This window comes from Chroicocephalus ridibundus, chromosome 24 (assembly GCF_963924245.1).
Source record: "Chroicocephalus ridibundus chromosome 24, bChrRid1.1, whole genome shotgun sequence".
Classification (NCBI taxonomy): Eukaryota; Metazoa; Chordata; class Aves; order Charadriiformes; family Laridae; genus Chroicocephalus; species Chroicocephalus ridibundus.
In genome coordinates, this window is record NC_086307.1 from 1,925,888 (window position 1) to 1,945,891 (window position 20,004).

The 20,004-nt window shown below is 64.6% G+C and overlaps 1 protein-coding gene across 1 annotated transcript in view; it reads left to right on the forward strand.

Moving 5' to 3' along the window:
• The window catches only part of COL2A1 (collagen type II alpha 1 chain), a 23,421-nt gene extending 5,487 nt beyond the window's left edge, over positions 1-17,934 (forward strand). The window contains exons 2-54 of the mRNA XM_063358934.1: positions 173-251; positions 1,215-1,231; positions 1,520-1,552; positions 1,693-1,725; positions 1,869-1,922; positions 2,066-2,167; positions 2,268-2,345; positions 2,575-2,619; positions 2,714-2,767; positions 2,877-2,930; positions 3,032-3,085; positions 3,188-3,241; positions 3,341-3,394; positions 3,869-3,913; positions 4,044-4,097; positions 4,217-4,261; positions 4,372-4,425; positions 4,515-4,613; positions 4,806-4,850; positions 5,498-5,596; positions 8,042-8,095; positions 8,561-8,668; positions 8,773-8,826; positions 8,931-9,029; positions 10,311-10,364; positions 10,447-10,545; positions 10,630-10,683; positions 10,855-10,908; positions 11,165-11,218; positions 11,347-11,400; positions 11,502-11,546; positions 11,797-11,895; positions 12,003-12,110; positions 12,190-12,243; positions 12,353-12,406; positions 12,493-12,546; positions 12,650-12,703; positions 12,780-12,887; positions 12,989-13,042; positions 13,138-13,191; positions 13,713-13,874; positions 13,989-14,096; positions 14,499-14,606; positions 14,828-14,881; positions 14,971-15,078; positions 15,569-15,622; positions 15,750-15,857; positions 16,034-16,087; positions 16,256-16,363; positions 16,470-16,758; positions 16,894-17,081; positions 17,384-17,626; positions 17,756-17,934. Coding sequence (XP_063215004.1) covers positions 173-251; positions 1,215-1,231; positions 1,520-1,552; positions 1,693-1,725; positions 1,869-1,922; positions 2,066-2,167; positions 2,268-2,345; positions 2,575-2,619; positions 2,714-2,767; positions 2,877-2,930; positions 3,032-3,085; positions 3,188-3,241; positions 3,341-3,394; positions 3,869-3,913; positions 4,044-4,097; positions 4,217-4,261; positions 4,372-4,425; positions 4,515-4,613; positions 4,806-4,850; positions 5,498-5,596; positions 8,042-8,095; positions 8,561-8,668; positions 8,773-8,826; positions 8,931-9,029; positions 10,311-10,364; positions 10,447-10,545; positions 10,630-10,683; positions 10,855-10,908; positions 11,165-11,218; positions 11,347-11,400; positions 11,502-11,546; positions 11,797-11,895; positions 12,003-12,110; positions 12,190-12,243; positions 12,353-12,406; positions 12,493-12,546; positions 12,650-12,703; positions 12,780-12,887; positions 12,989-13,042; positions 13,138-13,191; positions 13,713-13,874; positions 13,989-14,096; positions 14,499-14,606; positions 14,828-14,881; positions 14,971-15,078; positions 15,569-15,622; positions 15,750-15,857; positions 16,034-16,087; positions 16,256-16,363; positions 16,470-16,758; positions 16,894-17,081; positions 17,384-17,626; positions 17,756-17,902 — 4,251 coding nt within the window. The 3' untranslated portion in view covers positions 17,903-17,934. The remainder of the gene's footprint in view (positions 1-172; positions 252-1,214; positions 1,232-1,519; positions 1,553-1,692; positions 1,726-1,868; positions 1,923-2,065; positions 2,168-2,267; positions 2,346-2,574; positions 2,620-2,713; positions 2,768-2,876; positions 2,931-3,031; positions 3,086-3,187; positions 3,242-3,340; positions 3,395-3,868; positions 3,914-4,043; positions 4,098-4,216; positions 4,262-4,371; positions 4,426-4,514; positions 4,614-4,805; positions 4,851-5,497; positions 5,597-8,041; positions 8,096-8,560; positions 8,669-8,772; positions 8,827-8,930; positions 9,030-10,310; positions 10,365-10,446; positions 10,546-10,629; positions 10,684-10,854; positions 10,909-11,164; positions 11,219-11,346; positions 11,401-11,501; positions 11,547-11,796; positions 11,896-12,002; positions 12,111-12,189; positions 12,244-12,352; positions 12,407-12,492; positions 12,547-12,649; positions 12,704-12,779; positions 12,888-12,988; positions 13,043-13,137; positions 13,192-13,712; positions 13,875-13,988; positions 14,097-14,498; positions 14,607-14,827; positions 14,882-14,970; positions 15,079-15,568; positions 15,623-15,749; positions 15,858-16,033; positions 16,088-16,255; positions 16,364-16,469; positions 16,759-16,893; positions 17,082-17,383; positions 17,627-17,755) is intronic.
• Positions 17,935-20,004: the final 2,070 nt, after the last annotated feature.

Sequence of the window (20,004 nt, forward strand, 5' to 3'; positions counted from 1 at the left end):
GAGCTGCGGGTCTGTGCCACCTCCCAAATCGCTTTCGGAAAGTGCCCCACTGACCGGCCCAGCGCTTGTAATTTATTTATTTCCCTTATTTCATTAATAAATAAATTACCCGGCCCATGGATGGGATTTTTGGGGGGGGGGGACACGACACGGGACACACATCCATGGGGAGCTGCGGGTCTGCCCCAGCCCCACATTCCCCTTCGGAAAGTCCTGCCCCATCCGCCCCACGGACCGGCCCAGCGCTTGTAATTTATTTATTTCCCTTATTTCATTAATAAATAAATTACCCGGCCCATGGATGGGATTTTGGGCGGGGGGGGGTGGGGGGCATCCATGGGGAGCTGTGGGGCAGGGAGAGTGCTGCCCCACACGCCCCACTGCCCAGCCCGGCGCTTGTAATTTATTTATTCTCTCCTTTCATTAATAAATAAATTACGCAGCCCATGGATGGGATTTTTGGGGGGGGGGGGGACAGGGACATCCATGGCAACTTGCCTCCCCCCTCCCCGCCCTCCCCCCGCAACCAGGGGGGTAAAAAAATTTGTCCCAGGGTGGCAAAAATCTCTTTTTTTTCTTTTTTCTTTAACCCCAAATGGCAGTTTCAAAGCCTGGGGGGGGGGTGGAGGGGGGGGGTTGGGGTGTTTTTTAATGAAATTCCTCAAAAGCGGATGAGTTTGGGGTGCAGGGGAAGGATGGGGGGGGGACACACCACGGCTTTGCCCCCCCCACCCCCCCCTTCCCCCCCTGGGCATCTTGGCAAAAGGGATTTTCAAATGGTGTTTCCATCCCCAAAACGGTGATAATTCACCCCAAATACTCCCCCCCCCGCCCCCCCCCCCCCCAGGGAAGGGCTGGGACCCCCAACCCCAAAACCCCAAAGTTGCCTTTTTTAACCTTTCTCTGCCCCCATGGCGGGGCGGGGGCGGGGGGGGAGGGTTGAGCACCCCCCCAGCTGCGCCCCCCCCCCAAAAAACGGCCCCGCTCCTGCATGCTGAACCCCGCTTCGCGCCCCCCCCCCCCCCCCCGCACTGCCCCGCTTCGGGGGAGCCCCCGCGCTCCTGCGCCCCCCGGTTTGGCCCCACAGGCCCCCCCCTCGGAGCACCACCACCCCCCCCCCGGGATGGGGACGATGTCACGTGTGTGTGTGTGTGTGTGTGTGTCCCAGCGTGTCCCCCCCCTCTAATTTCTCTTTATTTTTGTTTTTCCAACAGGGCAACCTGGCCCCAAGGTGAGGCTGGTGTCCGTCCCCCCCCCCCCCGCGGTCCCAATTTCCTGGGGTTTTGCCCCAAAATGGGGCGGGGGGGGGGGGTGTCAAGGCAGGACCCGATGGCGTCTGCATGGGGCAAGTGGCTTGGGGGGTGTCACCTCCCAGGGGGGTTTGTCACCTCGCGGGGGGGGGGGGGTTTGTTGCCTCCTAGGGGGTTTTGTCACCTTGAGGGGGGTGGAATTTGGGGGGGTGTGGTGATTGTGGGTGTGTGTCCCCCCCCCTTGGCTCACCCCACCCTTTGCCTTGCAGGGACAGAAGGGCGAACCCGGTGACATTAAAGATGTAAGTGCCCCAGGTGGGGGTGACACCCCCCAAAACGGGGGGGCCCTGCCACTGGGGGGGATGATTCGGGGTTGGGGGGGGGGGGGGTCCCCACCTGCGCCCGTCTCATCCCACCCTTGTGTCGTTCCCCCCCCCAACAGGTCGTAGGACCCCGAGGGCCTCCGGGACCACAGGTGGGAACGCGTTTCTCCGGGCGAATTGCTGGAATATTTGTGGGAGGGGGTTGGGGGGATATGGGGGGGGGGCGGGGACGGAGGCGGGGGGGGGAGGCGGGGGAGAGCTGAACCCACCCCCCCCCACCCCTTTCCTCTCGCAGGGTCCCGCAGGCGAGCAGGGACAACGAGGGGACCGCGGCGAGAAGGGGGAGAAGGTGAGAGCACACACCGCCCCCCCCCCACCCCCCCCGCCCCAGCAAACCGTCCCCCCACCCCCCCGCCGGCAGCGGTGGGGCGCTGCAGAGAACTGTCGCGCTCGCTGCATGGATGACACCCCGCTTTTCGCCTTCCCCCACAGGGTGCTCCCGGCCCCCGGGGCAGGGATGGAGAACCCGGCACCCCTGGAAATCCCGGCCCTCCCGGTCCTCCCGGACCTCCCGGCCCCCCCGGCCTCGGTGGGGTGAGTATCGGAGGGGGGTGGGGGGTGGGGGGATGTTTTTTGGGGGGGAAAGGAGGGGTTTTGGGGGCGGCCGGCGTGCTCAGCCCCCTGCCCCTCGCAGAACTTCGCGGCTCAGATGGCGGGCGGCTTCGACGAGAAGGCTGGAGGCGCGCAGATGGGCGTCATGCAGGGACCCATGGTAAGACCCCCCCCCCTACGCCGGGACCCCCCCACAACCCCCCACCCCCCCTCCCCTCCAGGGGGACGCGGCGGCGGGTCCCCTCTTGTGACATGGGGGACCCTGCGTCGCCCACCCCTCCCCTTTTGGGGGGACTCCCCCTGATTTGGTGGGTGATGGGGGGGGGGGCGGCCACCTTACCTTGCCCCCCCCCTGCCATGACACTGTTGTCTCTCCTCCCCCCCACCAGGGCCCCATGGGACCCCGCGGCCCCCCCGGACCTTCAGGTGCTCCCGTAAGTACCCGTCCCCCCGCCCCGGTCCCTGCCAGGCGCGGGGGTCTCTGGGTGGTCACCCACCGCCCCGCTGATGCCACCGTCTCCTTTCCAGGGTCCCCAAGGATTTCAAGGCAACCCCGGTGAGCCCGGCGAGCCCGGCGCTGCTGTGAGTGTCCCCCCCCTTCCCCATCCCCCCCCCCCCGCTAAACCCCCCTTCTTGGGGACACGCCACCCACCAGCCGCCACTCACCCGCTGTCTCTCTGTCCCCCTTTAGGGTCCGATGGGTCCCCGGGGACCGCCGGGACCTCCTGGGAAACCCGGTGACGACGTGAGTCAAACCCCGGCTGAGAACGGGCAGCTCGTTGCAGCTGTGGCCCCGACCAGAGGCCAAAGGGTGATTTTATCCCCCCCCATCTCATTTCCCCGCAGGGTGAGACAGGAAAACCCGGCAAATCCGGCGAGCGCGGCCCCCCCGGCCCCCAGGTAAGGCAGCTCCGGGCTGGATCCGACCCCCGCCTGGGGATGGAGCCCCCCTCCGTGTCCCCTCCTTGTCCCCAACCCGTTTTTCTCTCTGCCTGCTCGCAGGGTGCTCGTGGCTTCCCCGGGACGCCCGGACTCCCCGGAGTGAAAGGCCACCGGGTAAGTGTGTGTGTGTGCGCCCCCCCCGGCCCCAGCACGCCCAGTGTCCCCATCAGCTGGTGGCACAGAGGGTGACCCCCCCCATCTCTCTGTCCCCAGGGCTACCCCGGCTTGGACGGCGCCAAGGGAGAGGCAGGGGCTCCTGGAGCCAAGGTCAGTGTTGGGTGACCGTCCCCGTGGCCTCGGGGCTGGCGGGATGACCGTCCCCGTGGTGGCAGGGCTGGCGGGGTGACCGTCCCCACGGCGTTGGGGGTGGCAGAGTGACCACCCCTATGGCGTCGGGGCTGGCGGGGTGACCGTCCCCGTGGCATTGGGTGAGCAAGGTGACCATCCCCACGGCCTCGGGGCTGGCGGGGTGACCATCCCTGTGGCGTCAGGGCTGGTGGGGCGACCATCACCATGGTGTTGGGGCTGCAGGGTGACCATCCTCATGGTGTCGGAGCTGTGGGGTGACCGTCCCTGGGGCTGCGGGGTGACCGTCCCCGTGGCCGTGGGGTGACGGTCCCTGTGGCCTCGGGCCTGCGGGGTGACCATCCCCGTGGCATCGGGGCTGTGGGGTGACCGTCCCCGTGGCCTCGGGGCTGCGGGATTCTCCACTCCGGGCTCAGCCTCTGCCCGTCCCCACAGGGCGAATCGGGGTCACCTGGCGAGAACGGCTCCCCCGGCCCCATGGTGAGTCTTTGGGCTGGGGAAGGGGGAAACTGAGGCACGGGGTGTGTGTGGGGGGGAGGGTGTTGTATCCCCCCCCCCAGCCCCAGGCCGGGCAGCGCAGAGCCCGACCCACCACCGTGTCCCCCCCCAGGGTCCCCGCGGGCTGCCCGGAGAGAGAGGACGTCCCGGCCCCTCCGGTGCTGCGGTGAGTGTGACGCCACCCGGGTCCCCGGTGGCACCCCAGTGGCAGGGGGCCACCGGCGGGTGGGGGTCCCCCGTCCCCGCACGGTGCCCCCCGTGACTCCCGCTGCCGTCTCCCCCCAGGGTGCTCGTGGCAACGACGGTCTCCCCGGCCCAGCTGGACCCCCTGTAAGTAAAGGGCTGCCGGACCCCGTGTCACCCCAGTGGGGGACAACGGGGTCCCCCGGGACCCCCCCCCAAAAGCCTGGGCAGACCCTGACGCTCTTCTCACCCCCCAGGGACCCGTCGGCCCAGCAGGAGCCCCCGGCTTCCCCGGCGCCCCCGGCTCGAAGGTAAGGGGGAAGGGGCTGGTCCCAGCGGGGGAAACTGAGGCACGGCGCCGCCTGCCCCCACCCCCCTCACCCCATCTCTCTCCCCCCAGGGTGAAGCTGGTCCCACCGGAGCACGAGGTCCCGAGGGTGCCCAGGGCCCCCGCGGTGAATCCGGTACCCCCGGCTCTCCCGGCCCCGCTGGTGCCCCCGTAAGTGCCATCACCCCCTGTGTGTGTCCGTACCCCCCCCCCCCCCCCCCGCAACGCAGTGGCTTGTCCCCACATGTCCCCTGGCCTGGGAGCCACGGGGACGGGGCTGATCCTGCGAGCGGGGGGGGGGACACGGGGTCGTCCTCTGCTTGGCGGTGGGGAAACTGAGGCACGGGGGGGGTCTTCTCGTAGGGTAACCCAGGGACTGACGGCATCCCCGGCGCAAAGGGCTCGGCGGTGAGTATGGCTGGGGACGGGGACGAGGACAAGGTGTCCGGAGCCCCTGGGGGGGCCGGGACTCGGGAGGGGTCTGGCCCTGGGTGGGGAAGGGCTGCCAAGGGCTTGGCTGGGGTGTGGGGACACACGGGGACACGGGGATGCGGGAGGATGCTGGGGGTAGGAGGATGCGGGATGCGGGGGGGTGTGGGGTGCTGGGAGATACTGGGGGATGCTGGGGGACATGGGGACGCTGGGGGACATGGGGGCGCGGAGGGGACACTGGGGGTGCTGGGGGACATGGGGACGCTGGGGGTTGTGGACTGCATGTGGGACACGGGGACGCGGAGGGGACACTGGGGACACTGGAGGTGCTGGGGGACACTGGGGGGTGCTGGGGGTTGTGGGCTGCATGTGGGACACGGGGACGCGGAGGGGACACTGGGGACGCTGGGGGACACTGGGGATGCTGGGGGACACTGGGGATGCTGGGAGGTGCTGGGGCTGCGAGGACGGTGTGGGACACGAGGTGCTGGGGGACGCGAGGGTGCTGGCAGATGCGGCGACACAGGGGACGCTGGGGGGAGGCGGGAGGACACAGGGGACGTGGGGACAGTGGGGGACACGGGCCGTGCCGTGCCCCCCCCGGACGCGTCCGGCTCCCGCAGGGCGCCCCGGGCATCGCCGGCGCTCCAGGCTTCCCCGGCCCCCGCGGCCCCCCCGGACCTCAGGGTGCCACCGGCCCGCTGGGACCCAAGGGACAGACGGTAAGAGCCCCCCCGGGAGCCCCCCGAGACGGGGACGGCGGCCTTGGCCCCGCCCACCGACACGCGGCCCCGCCCACTATGCCCCAGACCACGCCCACTCCGGGGCACGCCCCGCCCACTCTGCCACGGGCCACGCCCCCATCGCCCGGGGCCGGGGGTGTCCCCTCCCCAGTCACCCGTGGGTCACTCCCAGGTCACCTGCGTCTGGTCCCCAAAGGGGATGGGGACGGGATGGAGTGGGGACAGGGATGAGGACAGGGACTGGATGGAGATGGGATGGGGACAGGGATGGAGACAGGGATGAGGTGAGGATGGGGACGGGATGGGGACAGGGACTGGATGGAGATGGGATGGGGACAGGGATGGGAACAGGGATGAGGTGAGGATGGGGACAGGGATGGGGACAGGGACAGGGACTGGATGGAGATGGGATGGGGACAGGGATGGGGACAGGGATGAGGTGAGGATGGGGACAGGGATGGGGACAGGGACAGGATGGAGATGGGATGGGGACAGGGATGGAGACAGGGATGAGGTGAGGATGGGGACGGGATGGGGACAGGGACTGGATGGAGATGGGATGGGGACAGGGATGGGAACAGGGATGAGGTGAGGATGGGGACAGGGATGGGGACAGGGACAGGGACTGGATGGAGATGGGATGGGGACAGGGATGGGGACAGGGATGAGGTGAGGATGGGGACAGGGATGGGGACAGGGACAGGATGGAGATGGGATGGGGACAGGGATGGGGACAGGGATGAGGAGAGGATGGGGACAGGGATGGGGACAGGGACAGGATGGAGATGGGATGGGGACAGGGATGGGGACAGGGATGAGGTGAGGATGGGGACAGGGATGGGGACAGGGACAGGGACTGGATGGAGATGGGATGGGGACAGGGATGAGGTGAGGATGGGGATAGGGAAGGGGACAGGGACAGGATGGGGTGAGAATGGGGAAGGGACAAGAGTGGGGACGGGAGGGATGGGGACTGGATGGAGATGGGATGGGGACAGGGATAGGGACAGGGATGGGGATGGGGATGTGGGCATGAATGGGGACAGGGACGGGATGGGGACTGGGACAAGGACAGGGATGGGGTGAGGATGGGGACGGGGATGGGATGAGATGGGGATTGCGTGAGGATGGGGATGGGGACGGAGATGACGGGGATGGGACAATAGGGACAGGTCAGAGGACTGGGATGCAGATGGGGATGGGGACAGGGATGGGGACAAGGACAGGGCTGAGGATGGGGTCAGGAATGAGGACAGGAGTTGGGGAGAGGAAAAGGGATGGGGACAGACGGGGACAGGAAGGTGGGGACAGGGATGAGGGTGGGCAAGGGAAGGAGACAGGGATGGGGACAGGGATGGGGTGGGGACAAAGACGGGAGCAGGAATGGGGGATGGGAATGAAGATGAGGACAGGAGAGGGGATGGGATGGGGACAGGGATGGGGACAGGATGGGGACAACAATAGGGATGGGGACAGCTTGGGGACAGGATGGGAACAAGGAGGGGGACAGGATGGGGACAATGATAGAGATGGGGACAGGATGGGGACAACAATAGGGATGGGGACAGGTTGGGGACAGGAAAGGGACAGGGATGGGAATAGGATGGGGACAGGGATGGGAATAGGATGGGGTGGGGACAAGGATGGGGACAGGATGGCGACAATGATAGGGATGGGGACAGGATGGGGACGGGATGGGGACAGGGATGGGAATAGGATGGGGACAGGATGGGGACAGGGATGGGAATAGGATGGGGATGGGATGGGAACAAGGATGGGGACAGGATGGGGACAATGACAAGGATGGGGACAGAATGGAGATAGGAATGGGGACAAGGATGGGGACAAGGATGGGAAGGTGATGGAGTGAAGGTGAGGACGAGGCTGGGTTGGGGACAGGATGGGGACGGGGTGGGGATGGGATAGGGATGGGGACAGGGATGGGGACAGGGATGCTGATGGGAGTGGAGGTCGGGACAAGGCTGGGTTGGGGACAGGATGGGACAGGGGTGGGGATGGGGACAGGGATAGGGACAGGATGGGGACGGGATGGGGACAAGGATGAGGACAGGATGGGGATGGGATAGGGATGGGGACGGGATGGGGACGGGATGGGGATGGGATGGGGACGGGATGGGGACAGGATGGGGACACGGATAGGGACAGGATGGGGATGGGATAGGGATGGGGACAGGGATGGGGACAGGATGGGGATGGGGACACGGATGGGGACAGGATGGGGATGGGATAGGGATGGGGACAGGGATGGGGACAGGGATGGGGACAGGATGGGGACAGGGATGGGGACAGGATGGGGATGGGGACAAGCAGGACGTCGGGGCCACGTCCGGGAGAAGGGACCGGGGCCGGGGCCAGCCGTGGGGACTCTGTGGCCCTGTCCCCCACCGTCCTCTCTGTCCCCAGGGAGAACCCGGCATCGCGGGCTTCAAAGGCGAGCAGGGACCGAAGGGCGAGACGGTGAGTCCTGGCCGGGGGGGGGACAGGGACGGGGACGGGGACGACGGGACACGGCGCAGCCAGCGCCCCCCGTGCCCCCCGCCTGGCCGGGGGTCCGTCCCGCGGCCCCTCGCTCGGGGCCCCCGCGTCTCCTCGGCGTCTAACGAACCTCTTCCCCTAACGAGGCCCCTCGAGGGGCAGCGTCCCCCCTCCCCCGGGGGAACAATAGCTGCTGTGTTCGTGTCCCCCCCCGCCGGGGACATTCCCCCCTCGCTTCATTAACCAGCCTCAATACGAGGGGCCGGATCCCCGCCGCGGTGGCCGCCGAGCCCCGGCGCCAGCGGGACACGTGGCACGGCGAGGGGCTCCTGCCCCGCACCCCTGGGACGCAGGGGGGGGGGGGGGCGCATTTATTGGGGGGGTCGGGGGTGGGGGGTGGGGGAGGGAGGAAGGCAACTCGTGACCCCTTTTCCTCCTCTTCCTCAGGGACCCGCAGGACCCCAAGGTGCCCCCGGGCCGGCTGGCGAGGAAGGCAAGAGAGGAGCCCGCGGTGAACCGGGTGCTGCCGGCCCCGTGGGACCACCTGGAGAGAGGGTGCGTGGCCCCCCCCCCCCACCGCACCCCCCCAGCAGCGAGGTGCTGCCCCCCAAAACCTTCCTCCCCCCCCCGACTTCACTCCTCCTCCTCTTCCTCCATAGGGTGCTCCCGGCAATCGCGGCTTCCCCGGGCAGGACGGGCTGGCTGGACCCAAGGTGGGACCTCAGGGTCGTGACGGGGGCGGAGGGGGGGTGTCCATGGGGGTGACCCCCCCCCCCCACCCCGAACCCCCAAACTCACCCCTTCTCCCCCCGCGCAGGGTGCTCCGGGCGAGCGTGGCCCCGCTGGCCTGGCGGGTCCCAAGGGAGCCACCGGTGACCCCGGGCGTCCCGGAGAGCCCGGGCTGCCCGGAGCCAGGGTAAGAGCTGGGAGGGGGGGTCACATCCTGCACCCCCAACATGGCGCAGAGATGGGGGGGCGGGGGGGGGGGGGGAGGGAGCCTGGATGGGGGCTCCCCCCTGCGCTGGCAGGGCAGGACCGTGTGGGGACGGTGGTGACGCTGGGGGGGGACCTGCTGGGGTCAGCCAGGAGGCTCTTGGGGGTCAGCGAAGGTGCTTTTGGGGTGTCGATAAGGTGCTTTTGGGGTGGATTAAGGTGCTTTTGGGGCCAATAAGGTGCTTTTGGAGCCTGTTAAAGGACTTTTGGGGTAGATAAGGTGCTTTTGGGGTCAATAAGGTGCTTTTGGAGCTGGTTAAAGGGCTTTTGGGGTGGATAAGGTGCTTTTGGGGTGTCGATAAGGTGCTCTTGGGGTGGATTAAGGTGCTTTTGGGGTCAATAAGGTGCTTTTGGAGCCAGTTAAAGGGCTTTTGGGGTGGATAAGGTGCTTTTGGGGCCAATAAGGTGCTTTTGGAGCTGGTTAAAGGACTTTTGGGATGGATAAGGTGCTCTTGGGGTGGATAAGGTGCTTTTGGGGCCAATAAGGTGCTTTTGGAGCTGGTTAAAGGGCTTTTGGGGTGGATAAGGTGCTTTTGGGGTGCACATAAGGTGCTTTTGGGGTGCATAAGGTGCTTTTGGGGTTAGCCCAGCGGCTCCTTGGCATTGAGATGCCCTTTGGGGTGGGTTCAGCTGCTAATCAGGGGCTAATCAGGTTCAGGGACTAATCAAGACATTCTTTGGGGTTAGCGAAGATGCTCTTTGCTCGCGAAGATGCCCTTCGGGGTTCTCAAAGATGCATTTGGGGTTGGAGAAGGTGCAACTTGGGGTTTGCGAAGCTGCTGCTTGGTGATAATTAAGAAGTTCTTGGGGGTTAACAGATGTATTTGGGGGGAGCAAAGATGCCCCTCGGGGTGAAGATGCTCTTTGGGGGTTCGGATGCTCTCGGGGGTTAGCGAAGATGCTCTGGGGGGTTAACAAAGATGCTCTTCAGTGCTAATTAAGGTGTTCTTCAGTGCTAATTAAGATGCTCTTTGGGGTGAGTTAAGATGAATTTGGAATTAGCAAAGATGCGCTTCGGGGTTGCTGCTCTTTGGGGTGAGCGAAGACGCGTCCGGGGGCAGCTCCTGGGGTTAAAGAGACCCCTGTGGGTGTCCCAGGCCCAGAGCGGTGGCCGGGAGCCGGGCAGGACGGCGTCCCCCGTGTCCCCCCACCCTGGGGGCCGGCCACCGCAGCCCCCCCCCACAATTCCTTCCCTCCGCCGCAGGGTCTCACCGGCCGCCCAGGAGATGCTGGTCCTCAAGGCAAAGTCGGCCCAACCGTAAGTGACGCTCCGTGGGGAAATGGCGTGGGGGGGACACCGGGGTCCGGCGCGGTCCCTGCTGATGTCCCCCTCCCCGCAGGGTGCTCCCGGCGAGGACGGCCGCCCCGGTCCCCCCGGCCCGCAGGGTGCTCGCGGCCAGCCCGGCGTGATGGGTTTCCCCGGTCCCAAAGGTGCTAATGTGAGTATTGACCGGTTTCTACCCAAAACGGGGCTGCGGCCCCGGGCGCGGAGCCCGTCACCGTCACCTCTGTCCTCTCTCTAGGGCGAGCCCGGAAAAGCCGGTGAGAAAGGACTCCCCGGTGCCCCGGGGCTGCGGGTGAGTTGTTTTTCCTCCCTCGTTGTCCCCCCAAAACGACATTTTGGGGTTCCTCCAGCATCGCAGCCCCCCGAGGGATCAGCGGGTGGGGAAACTGAGGCACGGAGGGTGGAGAGGGGTCCGCAGCATCGCGCCGGGGGCTCAGCACCGACTGGCTTTTCTCTTCCGTAGGGTCTCCCTGGCAAGGATGGCGAGACGGGAGCTGCCGGCCCCCCAGGACCCGCCGTGAGTGTCCCAGCCTTGGTCACCCGCGGCCAAAACCCACTGGAAATGGGAGCGGGTGGGGGGCGGTCGGGGGTCTGGATTTGGGCAAAGAACCACCCCCGGGTCTGCTGGGGATGGAGCCTCCGCGCTCCCCGGCCCTCGTGGTGTTGGGATGCGGGGATGTCGGGATCCCCCCGTGATTCCCCAAAATCCTGAGGGCGGGTGAAGCCCGAACCCCGGGCGGTTTCGGGGTCCCTCACCGCCGTCCGTCCCACAGGGTCCCGCGGGCGAGAGAGGAGAGCAAGGAGCCCCCGGTCCCTCTGGCTTCCAGGTGAGCACATGGACTGGGGGGGGGATTTGGGGTGCTGGGGTCGGGGTGATGCTCGTGGGTGACCCCGAGCCCCCGTCCCTGGGGGTCTCGCTGCCACCATGCTAATGCCACTGCCGTCCCCCCCGCAGGGGCTGCCCGGGCCACCAGGTCCCCCCGGAGAGAGCGGCAAACCCGGAGATCAGGTGAGGCCCCGTTTTTCCCTCCTCCCAGGCTGCAAAGGGGGGGTCAGGACCCTCGGCAGTCTCCGGGGCTGACCCCCCACTCTGTTTTCCCCCCGCCGCAGGGTGTTCCTGGAGAAGCCGGTGCCCCCGGTCTCGTCGGTCCCAGAGTAAGTGTCACCCGTTCCCCCGCCGCCGGCTGCGGGGACAGGACGCCTCTCCCTGTTTTGGGAGTTTTGGGGGGGCTCGGTGGGGTTGGTGGAGCCTGTCCCCCCGCCATGGGCTCCCCCAGTGCTGGGGGGGCTCAGCCTCTGCCGCGGCGCGTCCCCTCACCTCGGACGTTCATCCCAAGGATGTTGTGACCTTCACCGCGGCCCCCTAACGCTTTGTCGTGTGTCCCCCCCCCACCCCGCACCCCAGGGCGAACGTGGCTTCCCCGGTGAACGTGGCTCTCCCGGCGCACAAGGGCTGCAAGGTCCCCGCGGGCTCCCCGGCACACCGGGCACCGACGGACCCAAGGTGGGTGACAAGGGGGGGACAGGGCTTGGTGGCTCGGTGCCACCGGCGGAGCCGTGAGGCTGGAGGGGGGGGGGGTTGGCACCCCAATAACTGCCCTTTTGTTTTAGGGTGCAACCGGACCAGCCGGCCCCAACGGCGCCCAGGGTCCCCCAGGGCTGCAGGGAATGCCCGGCGAGAGAGGAGCAGCCGGTATCGCTGGTCCCAAGGGAGACCGGGTAAGTGATGGGTGCCGGAGGTGTCCCGAGCGGCGTCAGGTCTCAGCTCGGCTCACACCACCTCCCTCTCACCCCTCAGGGAGACGTCGGAGAGAAGGGTCCCGAGGGAGCCCCCGGAAAGGACGGCGCACGCGTAAGTGCATGGGGCCACGGCGGGAGTGGGGTGGCTGGCAAGGGATGCCCGGGTTGGCCGGCGAGGGATGCTCGCGGTGGCCTTGTCCTCATCCGTCTCTCCTCCGTAGGGTCTGACAGGTCCCATCGGTCCCCCCGGCCCCGCTGGCCCCAACGGCGAGAAGGTGAGAGCCCCAGGAGCCCCTCGGCTGTTCCCGACGGAGGGAGATGCTGCCCACCCCCCTCCAACTCCCCATCCCTTCTTTTCCAGGGTGAATCCGGCCCCCCTGGTCCATCCGGCGCCGCCGGTGCCCGTGGTGCCCCCGTAAGTGCCACTGCCCCCCCACAGCCCCCCAAGCGCTGGCAGTGCCACCGCTGGCCTCGCTCCCCCCATCTCCCCCCATTTAACCCCCATCTCTCCCTCGCAGGGTGAGCGTGGTGAACCCGGTGCCCCCGGTCCCGCCGGATTTGCCGGCCCCCCGGTGAGTATTTGCCCCGTCCCCCCCGGCACGGGTCCGGCGTCGGCTCAACCCGCTCACGGCGGCCGCTTCCCCGCAGGGCGCTGACGGGCAACCCGGTGCCAAAGGCGAGCAAGGAGAGCCCGGGCAGAAGGGTGACGCCGGTGCTCCTGGTCCCCAAGGTCCCTCCGGAGCACCTGGGCCACAGGTGGGTCCAGCCCGAAATGGGGGGCGATTCCCCACGTCCCTGGGAAATTTGGGGCATCGCCTGGCAGGCGCATTTCTAACCCCTTTTCCTCCTCCGCCCAGGGTCCAACTGGTGTAACTGGTCCCAAAGGAGCTCGGGGTGCTCAGGGTCCCCCCGTGAGTATGGGGGGGGGTGGGCTGTGGCGGGGTGGGGGGTGGCTGGGGGGAGCGCGGTGCAGCATCGGAACCCCCCTTCTCCTCTCCTTCCCCAGGGAGCCACCGGATTCCCCGGCGCTGCCGGCCGCGTGGGACCACCCGGCCCTAACGTGAGTCGGGGGGCAACCGGGATCTCTTGGGGGCAACCGGGATCTCTTGGGGGCAACTGGGATCTCTTGGGGGCAGCCAAGATGGCTTGGGAGCAGCCAGGATCACTTTGGGGAACTGGGATCCCTCGGGAGCAGCTGGGATGACTCAGGGGCAACCAGGATCACTTGGGAGCAGCCGGAATCGTTTGAGGGCAGGTGGGATCACTTGGGGGACACTGTGATTGCTGGGGGGGGGGGGGGGGGGCTACTGGGATCACTCAGGGGCAGCCGGGATCGCTGATCCCCCAGGTTCGGGGGCTCGGGAGACGCTGCTCGCTCCACGCCAGGGGCCAAGCCGCAGAGGGTCCCCGGGCTAAACAGCCCCCACCCCGCCCCCGGCAGCTCATCAGCCCATAAAAAGGGTTTTTTCTGAGGGTCTTCATCCCCAGGAGCCGACCCAGAGCCGCAGAGGTGCCAGGATGCGGGCGCTGAAGGTGGAAAAGCCGCCCGTTTGTACTAATCCCGTCTTCTCCCCCCCGCAGGGTAACCCAGGTCCCCCCGGCCCCCCCGGCTCTGCTGGCAAAGATGGTCCCAAGGGTGCTCGTGGCGATGCCGGTCCCCCGGGCCGTGCCGGTGACCCCGGTCTCCAAGGCCCTGCCGGTCCCCCTGGCGAGAAAGGCGAACCGGGCGAGGATGGCCCCGCGGTATGTTTTTTGGCGGGGCGGGGCGGGAGGGGAAGATACCTCCCTCCACGCTCGCTCGGTGCTGCGCCACCGCCCCACCGGGTCTGATCCCCCCCTATCTCTGCCTCCCTGCAGGGTCCCGACGGTCCCCCCGGTCCCCAAGGTTTGGCAGGACAGCGCGGCATCGTCGGTCTTCCCGGCCAGCGTGGCGAGAGAGGCTTCCCCGGGCTGCCGGGGCCATCGGTGAGCTGTCACCCCCTCTGTCCGGCGGCGGCGGCATCCCCCCCCTCAGCCCCGATAGCTGTCAGAGCGGCCAAGCTTGGCTTTCCCGACCTCAGCGCCGTGAATTTGGGGTGCTTTGAAGTCTGTGCGGCAGCTCAGCGGCTGCTGAAGCCCCCCCGCCCCGGGGCTGCAATGAGCCGGTTACCCGGCCACCAGCCCCCTCGGGCGCAGCTGGAGCACCCCAGGGACCCCAATTTTCCAACCAGGAGCTGCCGGTGGCATCGGGGCAGGGCAGTAACCGGCACGTATTTGGGCGGAGGGAGCCTTGAAAGGTGGCGGTTGCAGGGTGAAGGGCTGCGCCGGGATCTCTCCTGCTCACACGTGTTGTCTCATGGCTTTATTTTCCCCCCCCTCCTTCCTTAGGGCGAACCTGGGAAACAAGGAGCACCCGGCTCTGCAGGCGACCGAGGCCCCCCCGGCCCCGTGGGACCCCCTGGTCTGACGGGTCCCGCCGGCGAACCTGGGCGAGAGGTGGGCAGCACCCGGCACGCGGGGAGGGGGCGAAGGCGGACGGTGCCTCCGTCGGTGCTGGGATGGGGATCATCCCTCTGGAATCCCAACGGCGGCGCTGGGGCATCGCTGACCCTGCGCCATAACTCAGCTCCTGGCACCTTTTTGCCTTGAGAGGGGAGTTTGTGCCCGTCCTGCCCCATCCCAGGGTCAAAACTTAATTTCTCCTCCTCTTCTCCCAGGGGAACCCCGGCTCTGATGGCCCCCCCGGCAGAGACGGCGCAGCCGGCGTCAAGGTGAGCTTCCCCCGGCGCACGCTACCCGCATCCCCCCTCATCCCGGCCGAAAACCCCGCGGCTCTGACCGTCCCTTTGTCTCGGCACAGGGTGATCGTGGCGAGACCGGCCCCGTGGGTGCCCCCGGCGCTCCCGGTGCCCCCGGCGCTCCCGGCCCCGTGGGTCCCACTGGCAAACAAGGAGACAGAGGCGAGACGGTGAGTGGCAGCAAGGGAAACGCCTCGTTGGGTTTGAGGAGACGGAAACCACCCCGAGCGCAGATAAATGAAGAATTAGCAGTGCCCCCCCGGGAGCAATTAGCTGTTCGGAGTAATGGGGAGAGCCAGGCGGGTGCCGTTAGCGGCTGTCACTAATTGAGAGGTGCCCTGAGTGCCGTTAGCGTCTCCGAGCGTCTTCCCAAGGATTCCTGAGCACCAGGAGCCCAGCTGGGGCTCTGCCTCCGCACAAGCACTGCGGGGGGAGCCGGGAGGCGGCACCGGGGAGAATCCACCAGGGCATTTATTTCTAAGGATCGTTACTCGGCGCTGATGAGTATTTAAAGATGCCGCTGGGTGCCGGCAGCTGCCCATTCCCGGTGCTGGCAGCAGGGCAGCTCTGGGGTGGCTGGGACACCCCCGAAGGTACAGGGCACCCCCCGGCATCCCACGCTCCTGCCCCCTTTTCCACTTCCCTCTTTTCTCTCCGTAGGGTGCACAAGGTCCCATGGGTCCCTCGGGTCCCGCTGGCGCTCGAGGCATGCCGGTGAGTGACGCCGGGTCCCTTGGGGACGTCCCCTGTGCGATGCACGGGGTCCTGGGGCGCGTTGGGTAAGGGGGGGGTCTGCCACCCTCAGCCTGACACATCCCCTTCTCCCCTTCTCCCCTTCCAGGGTCCCCAAGGGCCACGCGGTGACAAGGGTGAGACGGGAGAGGCTGGAGAGAGAGGGCTGAAGGGCCACCGCGGCTTCACCGGGCTGCAGGGTCTTCCCGGCCCACCCGTAAGTGTTGTTTTTGGGACCTCAGCGCTCAGCCCCGCCACGTCTCGCGGCGGAGCTGGATGTGGCTCCTTCAGGGGGGCTGCGGCCGCGGAGCCCCAAGCCCCGCGCAAAGGCTCAGCCCCCCCGTGGTGCCGGACGTGGAGCTCTGACCATCCACCCTCACGCTTCCTCCTCAGGGTCCCTCCGGAGACCAAGGTGCTGCTGGTCCCGCCGGTCCCTCCGGTCCCAGGGTAAGTCCTGCCCGCGGCATTTGGGGACAGCAGAGGAGAAGGAGGCACCTCTGTCCTTGAGCCCCCCCTCCACGGGGGCAGGAGCTAACAGCTCCCCAGCACCTTCTCGGCCCTGGGGTCTTGCAACGACCTGACCCCCTCTCCCCCCCATTTTGGGCTCTCTCCTAGGGTCCCCCCGGCCCCGTCGGCCCCTCTGGCAAAGACGGCTCCAACGGCATGCCCGGCCCCATCGGTCCCCCCGGCCCCCGCGGACGAAGCGGGGAACCAGGTCCCGCGGTGAGTTAAAAATGCCATCGGTGGGCAGGGAAAGGGGGGGTGGGGGGGAAAGGGGGGTCCAGCTTGAAGAGCAGCCCATCAGGATTGCATCTTTTTCCTCCCATAGGGTCCTCCCGGAAACCCAGGTCCCCCCGGTCCTCCCGGCCCCCCTGGCACTGGCATCGACATGTCGGCTTTCGCTGGCCTGGGTCAGCCGGAGAAGGGCCCCGACCCCATCCGCTACATGCGGGCGGACGAGGCCGCCGGCAGCCTGCGGCAGCACGACGTCGAGGTGGACGCCACGCTCAAGTCCCTCAACAACCAGATTGAGAGCATCCGCAGCCCCGAGGGCTCCAAGAAGAACCCGGCCAGGACCTGCCGCGACATCAAGCTTTGCCATCCCGAGTGGAAGAGCGGTAAGAGCCTCCATCTCCGCCTCCTCCCCTCCTGTCCCTCTCCCCCAGCCTCAAGAAGACAAGCAGCTCCACGATGCTCTTTGCTCCGAGCACCAAAACCTCCTCTTCACACACCATTTGTCCTCCCCACCGCAGGAGACTACTGGATTGACCCGAACCAGGGCTGCACCTTGGACGCCATCAAAGTTTTCTGCAACATGGAGACAGGCGAAACCTGCGTCTACCCCAACCCCAGCAGCATCCCCAAGAAGAACTGGTGGACCAGCAAGACCAAAGACAAGAAGCATGTCTGGTTCGCAGAGACCATTAATGGCGGTTTCCACGTAAGTGTCTCCCCCTGGGCCGGTGCTGCGTATCGGGAGCGGGAAGGGAGGTCGAAGAGGGGAAGGTGTTGGGTGTCTGGGTGGAGGGTTGGGACGTCCTTCCTTGGGGTCGTGTTGGTGGATGTTCTATGAGGGAGCAGCTGTTTTAGAGGACTATATTGAAAGCTTAGAGTTGGGTCAGTCGGGCTGTGATTTTTGCAGCCATCTAGGAAGATAAAAGCATGGAAGCCCCCTCAAGAAGTGGCGGAAAATAGGGTTGTTGTGACACTCCCAGACTTTAATATCTCACCTCCTCCCTCCAGTTTAGCTACGGCGATGAAGACCTGGCTCCCAACACCGCCAACATCCAGATGACCTTCCTCCGCCTCCTGTCCACCGAAGGCTCCCAGAACGTCACTTACCACTGCAAGAACAGCATCGCCTACATGGACGAGGAGACAGGCAACCTGAAGAAAGCCATCCTCATCCAGGGATCCAACGACGTGGAGATCAGAGCCGAGGGCAACAGCAGGTTCACGTACAGCGTCTTGGAGGACGGTTGCACGGTAAGTCCACGGGCGCCCGCGAGAGAAAGAGGTAGCCGATGAGTCGGGGTTCAACCCGTGAGGTCGCTGTTGGTTCGGAGGGTTGAAGAGCGTCTAAGAACATCCTTCCTCCTTGGTTTTTCTCCCCAGAAACACACTGGCAAATGGGGCAAGACAGTCATTGAGTACCGGTCGCAGAAGACCTCGCGCCTGCCCATTGTAGATATTGCACCTATGGACATTGGTGGAGCCGATCAGGAGTTTGGCGTGGATATTGGCCCAGTCTGCTTCTTGTAAAAAAGAATTGTTTTATTTGTGTGTTTGTTTGTTTGTTGTTGTTGTTTGTTGGGGTTTTTTTTTTGGTTTTTTGTTTTTCGGGGTTTTTTTTTTTTTTTTAAAAAAAAAAAAAAATCCAGCCCCATACCATGAAAGAAAAACTAAACAAAACCACCCCAAAAACCCACCTGAGAACTTTCCGACGGCTCCTACGACTTCTGCACTGAATGGCTGCAACGACCGACCGACCCCCCCCGGCCCCCTCGATTCACGGCCATCCCTCGGGGACCACCGTCGCTTTCCAACGCCGTCTGGGGCAGACTGCGAAATTCTAAAAAAAAAAAAGAAAAAAAAAAAAAAAAGAAAAAAAAGAAAAAAAACCAAAAAAAACAACAAAAAAACCCACCCAACCAACCAACCCAAACCACGGTCTTATTTATTTATTCTCTTCCTGTAAGACCTATTTTTTAGGTCGGGTGGAGGTGGGAATTTAACTGGCAGGTACGATGGCCCTTCCCCGCAAAAGAGATCTCGCAAATCCAGGTATCACGAATCCCCTCCCGCCCCCCCACCCCCCCACCCCGTCCCTCCCCCTGTGTATCACCCACAGGAGCGCTAATGTATAATACGGTACAAAAAAAAAAAAAAAAAAACCAACCGAACAAAAAAAACCACAAAAAACCCCAAAATAATGGTGCTATTCTTGTAAAACAAGTCTGTATTTTTTAACATCAGTTGATATAAAAAAAACCAACAAAAAAACAAAAAAAAAAAAAACTTTTGGTGGAAAGTACAAGTCGATGTGGGCTTCGTTCTTCTCGGCGTTCGCTTGCGCTCCGGCTCCTTTCTCCCCCCCCTTTCTCAGCCATAGAGGAAGGTTTTGGGTCAAACTTCCGACTTTTCCGGGTTGAGGCTACCTCGCACGAAGGGGGGGGGAAAACACCCACCGAAACAGATAAATCATCGAATCTGTTGGGTCGGAAGGGGCCTTTAAAGGTCATCTAGTCCAACCCCCCTGCAGTAAGTAAGTAAATCCCCCAAAAATCCAAAAAAAAAAAAAAAAAAAAAAAAGGGGGGGCGGAGGGGAGGGAGGGGAAAAGCATTTTAAGCGAAAAAAAAAATAAATCTTGAAAGACCAGGAGCCAACACCACGGCACGAGGTTTCTTTTCCCATCGCACCCCTAAATAGAACGGGGGCGAGTGGAGGCAAGCGCTCGGGTCACCAGTTAAAGGAAACCAGTAAAACCAGTGGGGAGGGGGATGCTGGGACCAATCCTCGGGCAAGTCAGCATGGCCACGGCCGGGCCCAGGGGGGTGGGTGCCCTCTAACCCTTCTCCCCGCGGTATTTATGTAAAAATACACGTTGAAAACGTACAATTTCAGGCTACATCTTGCAATACCGAAGGCGGGAGGGTTCGCGGCCATCGCGTGCGCACGCCGGTGTCTCGCGAAGCGGCTGCGCCTTTCCGGCTTCGGAAAACACTCACATATTCTTCTCATAAACAGGCTGGCTAATTAGAGGAAAAGCCTCAGTAGTTGATTATTATTTTTTTTTTTTTTTAAACTATCTTAAAGCAAAGTGGCCCACCGACCCCCCCCCCCCCCAGGAGTCACCAACAGGCCTGAGCTTTACGTGCAGGACGCCCCAGGCAGCCGTTGACGGGGAAGTTCACGAGTTTCGCGACAGCGTTTTGGTTAAAACCTCAGCTTTTTCGCATCCCCTGCTAGCACGGGCACTGCAGCTTTTCATTAAGGGAAATTACGACTTGAAAGGATTAAAAAGAAAAACCAACCTTTAAAAAAAAAAAAAAAAAGCTACTTTGGGGACCTCGTCTGGATTTTAAGCACTCACAGCTGGCGACGCAGCAGCGGCGGCTCCTGCTGAAGCACCTGAGGCAGCCCGGGCTGGGATCTTTAAAAAAAAAAAACAACAAAAACCACAACAAAACCCCACAACATTGGCAGAAGAAATTCATTAGAAAGGATTGGAGGATTAGGAAGGATTTTCAAAATAAAACACCCTTTAAAAGGCCAAGTGCTTTGCCACATGACCCGCAGGGCACCCCCTCCTTATTAGAGCTCCGGCTCACCGCTGCCGCACAACTCATTTGGGGTAAAATGC